Consider the following 6,584-nt stretch of genomic DNA (forward strand, 5'->3'; position numbering starts at 1 on the left):
AAATATATATATATATATATATATATATATATATTTTTTTTTTTTTTTTTTTCAATTTCTAATAAAAATATTCCCACTTTGTTTTATCGGGATCTCAGGCACTGGATTTCATCTCTGTACAAATCAAAGTTTGTTCGGTGAATGGAAGCCACTTCTAGCGAGTTACGTGATTTGGATGCCATTAAGAGTTTACCACCAAGAGGAACGATTGGAGGCATTTTTTTGTTTGTTTTTTTTTTTTTTGGGCTATTTAGCCGTTAAACCCCAAAGTTCCTTCTGGCTTTTCTCCCAGCCAACAGTCCAGCTGTCTGGCTCTGTGAAAGCTCCGTCCCATCAGAAACTAAACAACTGTTTCCTTTCCCAACAGACCCAAAGACACCTGGTAGGAGAAAAAAGTCATTCGTTTAAGAGACTTTCTGTAGCAATCTGATGGTAGTGTTGCGAAACACCCTGACGACGAAGCCTTGCATAAAACAACTGGTTGTCTGGACAGAGCACTCTCTGACTCCGTCCGAAAAGCTCCTAAACAATCTGTAATGGCTCCCTGTTGAACAGGATCCACGTAAACGGCCAAAACTCAAGCAAACTCATTCCATTTCGAGGCTGGTTTGCATAAATGACGCACGGGTTTTATCTGATCGGTTTCCCAGAACGTTCCGGCAGCAGGGATCCTCGGATCAGTCCACCGGGCCCTGGAAGATCAGCTTGGACCAGCCCTGAGAGGGGCCGAGCTGCGTGGCACAGAAGGGGCAGGCGGCGTGGAACGCGTGGGTGCCGTGGGGCAGAGGGATCTCCGACCAGTACTTGACCGACTTCTCCGAGCACACGTGTCCACACGGCACAAAGGCGTGAGTGGGCGCGCCCGTGTCCACGTAGAAGGCGGGCTCGCAGCCCAGCCACAGCGGGACGTAGGGTCCCACCACCCGGCACATGGGGCATTCCCGCTGGGTGTTGGGCTCCCGCTCGGAGCGGTGGCCCCAGTTGTGGTAGCCGTGCACGTGCCCGCACGCCAGGTAGACCCACGGCTGCTTGTCCTCCAGAGAGGAGAGGGCCCGACTGCGCTGCATACTGGGGAAGGCGAGCGTGTTGAGACCCACGGGGCACTGGGGCCGTGCCGCGTTGATCTCCTGCCTCAGGGCCTCCAGGTGCTTCTGGGTGGGAGTGTGAAAGAGACCCTCTGCGGTGCGCCACAGCAGAGTGGCCCCACACAGGTCCACCAGAGAGCCGTCCTGCAGGACGTTACTCTCATTCTCCACCTGGAAAAAGGGAGACTGATTTAAGTTCGACAAAATTACACACAGCTGTTCAGTTACATAAAAAATACCTAATAAAACCTGTTAAAGATTTAAGACTGCGCTGAATGTTTGCTACCTTCCCTGCTTTCTAGCAGAACAATGACGCTAAACGTGCAGCCTGAGCCACAACTAGAACCTCTACATCAGTGGTTTAAGGTTTTTGCGCTTAGGGCCAAAATCACTCAGGGGTCATACTTTTCCTACTTAAAAATGCTGTGTAATTTTATTTTATTAGAAATCTTTCATTTTTCTGATTGAACCATGCAATATTTTCATGAAACAAAGTACAAGACAACAATTTACTGAAAACGGTCTCGGATGTTTTTCTTAATAAAGGAAAGGTGTATACGTTGCTAACTGTTTTGTTAGAAAGTTTTCTGTTTTGTTGGTTTGATTTTCAGTGTAATCTCAGGAACAGAGACGGGAACTTTCTTCAAAAATCCTTGATGTCTTTTGCCAAGTTTAATGGCTGAGTGCTCAAGTCTGTTGAGTCAGACTTCAACGATATTAAAATCAAAGTAAAAAAGCATGGCTAATAAAAGAAAAAAAAAAATTGTTGTACTAAATATTTTAGGTATCATCATAAAAATGTATAAATATATCATCATAAAAAATTGACCCTCTAACCTTATTAGCTTAGACGGTCAAATTTGTACCATTCTTAATCTGCGGGCCGAATAAAATTATTCCAAGCAAATTATTCCTTTATGTTGGTCTAACATAAAGTAGCCATAATAAAACATAATGTCATAATAAAACTCATGAGATTTAAGTTTGCAGCTGTTGTATGTAAACACACCAGTTTTCCTGGGGTCTGCGCCGAGCGGGTCTCTCTCAGAGTGTAGACATCTCCGCAAACGGAGATCTCTCTCCAGACGCCGGGCTTGGACTCTTCCATAAAGCCTCCTTTAGGGTGCATTACAAGCACCCCATTGGTCGTCAGCCCATCCATGTGGCCATCAGGGTTCTTCCACTTTGCTGCTTTTTCCTGGTGCAGAAATAGTATTTTATTATATTAAAAGAATACTTCCGTCCCCTGAACTGACGTAGAAGTTCACGAAACCCCTTAAATCAATAGCAACTAGTAATTACCCCGAGGAAGATGTTTTTGGAGGAGTCAAATCCGGCCGCATAGATGCGAGCAGTGTAAGGGGGGCTGCGCTCGCAGACGACTCTGCAGGCGAAGCGAGAGATGGTGCTCTGGGTGATCTGAGTCTCCTCTCCATCCTGGCCTCCCGCTACGGTGTCAGTAACCACAAAATCTATGGGATTTTCCGTGGACCGTCCAATCTGCACAACAAATCGTTCATTCAGCTCATTGAAGCCCTCAATAAAGTTTACAATTTCAAAACATATTTACCCCTGGAATTAGGAACGAGAAAAATAAACACTGAACATGATGAAACTGAGAAATTGATTGTTTTTGAAAGCTCAACGTCGGCTTGATGTTAAAAGCAGGTTTCAAAAGCGTCGGGCCAGAGGCACCTTTACTACCGTGTTGCGTCACCTCCGTCTCCACTAATGCCGGAGTAAACATTTGGGATGTAAGCAGGCCAATTCACGCAGAAATAAAAGCAAAGTGTTTTCACCATTCTCGCTTGATTCAGGATTTCAGCGGCAATCAAATAATCCTGTTTGTTAGCGTCTAAAGGCGCAGCAGTTCGGCGTGGAAATGAACATTCATCAAACAAACTCGCTTCTCTGCACGGCATAGCATGGCATTCTCGTGTGGAAATAAAATTTTACAACCGGTGTTCTTGTTCAGTTTTAGCACTGACCTTCTGGTTACCCATGCTGCTCTAAAACACAACCAAACAATAACAGGAAATTACTTTAGGAGAATACACCAGTCAGTTTATATGAGGGCTTTGTAAACTTTTTCTCTTGTCGTAATTTTATGACTTTATTCTCGTAATTTTATTTATTTTGTTTCTTTCGTATTTTTCTTTAGTCAATATGCTCTGAATAATATCTTTTTATTTCATAAATATGGTAAAATAAATGTTTTAATTGTTTTTGTTTGCTCTAAAACATAAAATTAGATGTATAATATATGTGTCTTTACTTAAACGTAGATTGTGGTTAGTGTTCTGCAGCTCTAGAAAGGGAGAAGGAGCTTTTTGGACGATAAAAGCCGCCGACCCCTCCTCCCAATAAATTCCCAGTAATAATAGACTGAAGTGTTTGGTTGTGAAGTGGTGGAAAAGTTCAAGGAGTATAAATATTTTTGCAAGCCACTCTAACTTCTATTACAGGCCACCAAACGTGGAGCCGTGTAGCGACTTTGAGACAGAAATCATGGTGTTTATATTACAGGCCCACCCGGCGGACCCCACCCGCCCGGCTCCTCAGCCTCTCAGAGGCTCTTTTTATAACATGTTACTAACCTGTAGGCGACTGACCTTTTCGTGTTCCTGTCTCAGCTCCGCTTTTAAACGTGCTGCTGCCGTCAGTCTCAAAATTAGCATCCGTTTATTAAAAACGCGGCAAAACTGTCTCAGTTTCAGATTCAGATGGCTTTGTGCTGCTTCAAATAAAACACTGGGAAATCCTGAGATAGTGCTCCCAAAAACCACACACTAAACGGAAAGATTATTATATTTTGTGAAAGGGGGGGCGGGGCTAGTTGGGGGTAATACGTCTTCAAACTTAGCTTTAAGCATTGCATCTGAGTGATGAAGAGGAAACCTGAGGTAGAAATAAGCATTTCCTCTTTCATTTCGTCACTTTTCTTCTCTGAGAACTTCAAAAATCCTTCGTTTGTGAACGTCTCTTGTTTTGTGAAACTCATTTCGCCCCTCTTTCGAACTTTCCAATAAAGTCTGTATTATATATATTTTTGCATTATGTACTGGCTTTCGAATGTAAGAAAAAAAAATCTTTTGCCTCGTCACTGAGAGTTTTAAAACAAACATTTTAAACATTACTATGTCTTTTTCTAACATCATTTCCAAATGTACAAGCTTCTAATTAAAACATGGGAGATTTAGATGCAGCCTCCTTTACAACCAAGCACGTAATTAAACAGGGCGTTCACCTGAAACATGTCTGTGTCTTTATCATGGCTGTACTCCACCACCACCGTCTGGTGCCTGGACAACGTGTAGGAGATGCTGTGTTGGCCTTTACAGTTCACAGCCTGGAAGAAGACGACACATTTCAGACTTAGGACTTGGTTAATACACATTTTAGATGCGAAGGTTCCAGACTTTTCCATATTCAGTCTTTCCAGATTCCCCAAACCTTCTGGTTCATCTTACAATGTAAAACACTGGAAAGGCTTTAAATACGGAAGCTGTGAATAGCAGAAACTGGAGGTGAGTAATTACCTCCAGTCAGCAAGGATAAAAAAAGCAAAACTGACAGACGTATGTTAGGAAAGAAGGTAGGGCTGTAGTGATACAATAATCTCACGATGCAATACGATACACAATATTCTGCTCCTGATACAATATGTATTGCGATATTCAGCAAACGATACAATTCAATACAGTTTTGCGTTATTCTATAAGATTTTAGAGGGACAGAGTGATTTTGGTGACATTTTGTGACTGTTACAGAGTTGGATTGAATTAATTTAACTGAAAACTGATTAAAAGCACCAACTGCACAATACCTGGCTCTGGTTGGACATGGACACAGACTTAATGAATCAAAGAAGTGGTGAGAAAATATGTTTCTTTTAATTGAAACAGTACAAACTGTAGCTTACATGCATTTGTAAAGTAAATAAAGTGCACCAAGTACCTGCTCTGAATAGTTTGATACCTTTTTAACCTTGACACTTAACATCTGAAGGAATCACTCTAAGCCTGATGACCTAATCACTCTCCCTGCGAAGCAAGCAGTGAGTGAGCAAGGTGACAGTTGGATGCTACGATACTTGCGGATGATTATTGATTTTTTCCAGGAAAGAAAATATCGATATATATCGCAAAATCGATATTATTACTCAGCCCTAAAAGAAGGACACAATGAAGGCAGGACAAAACATGTTAGGCATTCGGACAGTCTGGAAATACAAAAAATATTTCCATGTGATTTTATTTTCATACTGAGCTAGAACTGGAAAATATAAAGATCTAAATCCAAATGTTCCTAAACTGCATTTGATGATAAAACGAATCCTCATCACCATCCTTAGGTGTTTTATTCGTGCTTACATTTTAATCCTTTCTCTGTTGTTCATTTTTGTTCCATATGTCTTAAAATGTTTTATTTCTCTGTGGTCAAAGATGTTGCCATATAAGTTAATTTTCTTTGTGTTGAGTTTCTTAGTTAATTTTTTGTTAATGTTCAGTTGATTTACACTCATGTTAAAATCACACAGAATATAGTCGACTTCTGAAGGCAACTGATTGCACTGAATTTCATTTGTGTGTATCGGGATAAAGGGGGAACAAATGAAATTTTTTTTTTCATTTGTAAAGTTGAAAATTATGCAGCAGTGTTTCTTCCACTTAACTATGCACCACTTTGAGTTGGTCTATTAATTAAAATTCCCATAGAATACTTAAGCTTGTGGTTTTAATGTGGTAAGAAGTGAAAAGCTTCATGGGGTATGAATACTTTTGCCAGGCACCGCATCTGAAACTTACTGCCTTAATTCACAAAGAAGTGAATCCTTTTACTTTTACATCTTGTTTGTGGCTTCAATACCACCAGTCATTTACAGGAACAGTGCCACAAAATATCCTTGCGCAATCCCTCCCTCCACTCCTGCTAGCTTTACGACGGAGGAAACCAAACCAACGCCAGTACTGAGACACAAACCGTTCAACAAATGAGAGCCATCCAGCGGTGGAGCTGTGCATACTTTCGTCCTTGTTTTTTTTTTTTCCCTCTTTACAGACAAAAAGTACAACAAAAAAATTCCTCCAATTTATTGCACAATTTCTTTATTGCATTACCTTAAGTTGCACAGTGCGGTACAAATTCCTGGAACAGGAACAGAGAAAAGCCTGTAAACTCACACTCCCATGACAGTGACCATAAACTGCCCGCTGGCCCTCGGTTAGCATGAGCTCGCCAAGCGGCTGATCTGCCAGTCAGCGCGCTGAGGGGAGGGCGCGTTAAGGCCCAAAAAGCAGCTCTCACCAACACTTAAACACATGCCACCATCATCCAGCTCTTATCTGCAAATGCCATTTCCAAAACAACCCCCCACCCCCCATCCCTCCTCCTTTCCTATTTTGTCACGTGCGGGGAGGGAAAAAGGGAGAGAGACAAAGTGGGTCACCGGAGCCGCAACGCTCTGCTGTAACTTCAGACACAGACGGGGGACAAATG

General features: G+C 42.0%; 1 protein-coding gene and 1 long non-coding RNA gene across 3 annotated transcripts in view; one reads left to right on the forward strand and one right to left on the reverse strand.

The window, feature by feature from the left end:
- Window positions 1-81: 81 nt before the first annotated feature.
- peli2 (pellino E3 ubiquitin protein ligase family member 2) overlaps window positions 82-6,584 on the reverse strand; it is a 25,994-nt gene continuing 19,491 nt past the window's right edge. Inside the window, exons 1-5 of one of the 2 annotated variants that reach the window (XM_015034172.1) lie at window positions 6,206-6,578; window positions 4,333-4,434; window positions 2,388-2,585; window positions 2,095-2,283; window positions 82-1,256 (exon numbers count right to left, since the gene is read on the reverse strand). In XM_015034172.1, the coding sequence (XP_014889658.1) occupies window positions 678-1,256; window positions 2,095-2,283; window positions 2,388-2,585; window positions 4,333-4,434; window positions 6,206-6,316 (1,179 nt within the window). In that variant the 5' untranslated portion in view covers window positions 6,317-6,578 and the 3' untranslated portion in view covers window positions 82-677. Of the gene's footprint in view, window positions 1,257-2,094; window positions 2,284-2,387; window positions 2,586-4,332; window positions 4,435-6,205; window positions 6,579-6,584 lie in introns of those variants that run through there. The other variant, XM_015034171.1, reaches the window with a different exon arrangement.
- LOC106948480 (uncharacterized) lies at window positions 4,447-6,086 on the forward strand. Its single transcript, XR_001425184.1, has 2 exons — window positions 4,447-4,680; window positions 5,264-6,086. It is a non-coding gene; the product is annotated as an uncharacterized LOC106948480 (long non-coding RNA).

Source organism: Poecilia latipinna, unplaced genomic scaffold, assembly GCF_001443285.1.
Source record: "Poecilia latipinna isolate Pla-1442-1.1 unplaced genomic scaffold, P_latipinna-1.0 Scaffold290, whole genome shotgun sequence".
In the NCBI taxonomy this organism is placed as follows: Eukaryota; Metazoa; Chordata; class Actinopteri; order Cyprinodontiformes; family Poeciliidae; genus Poecilia; species Poecilia latipinna.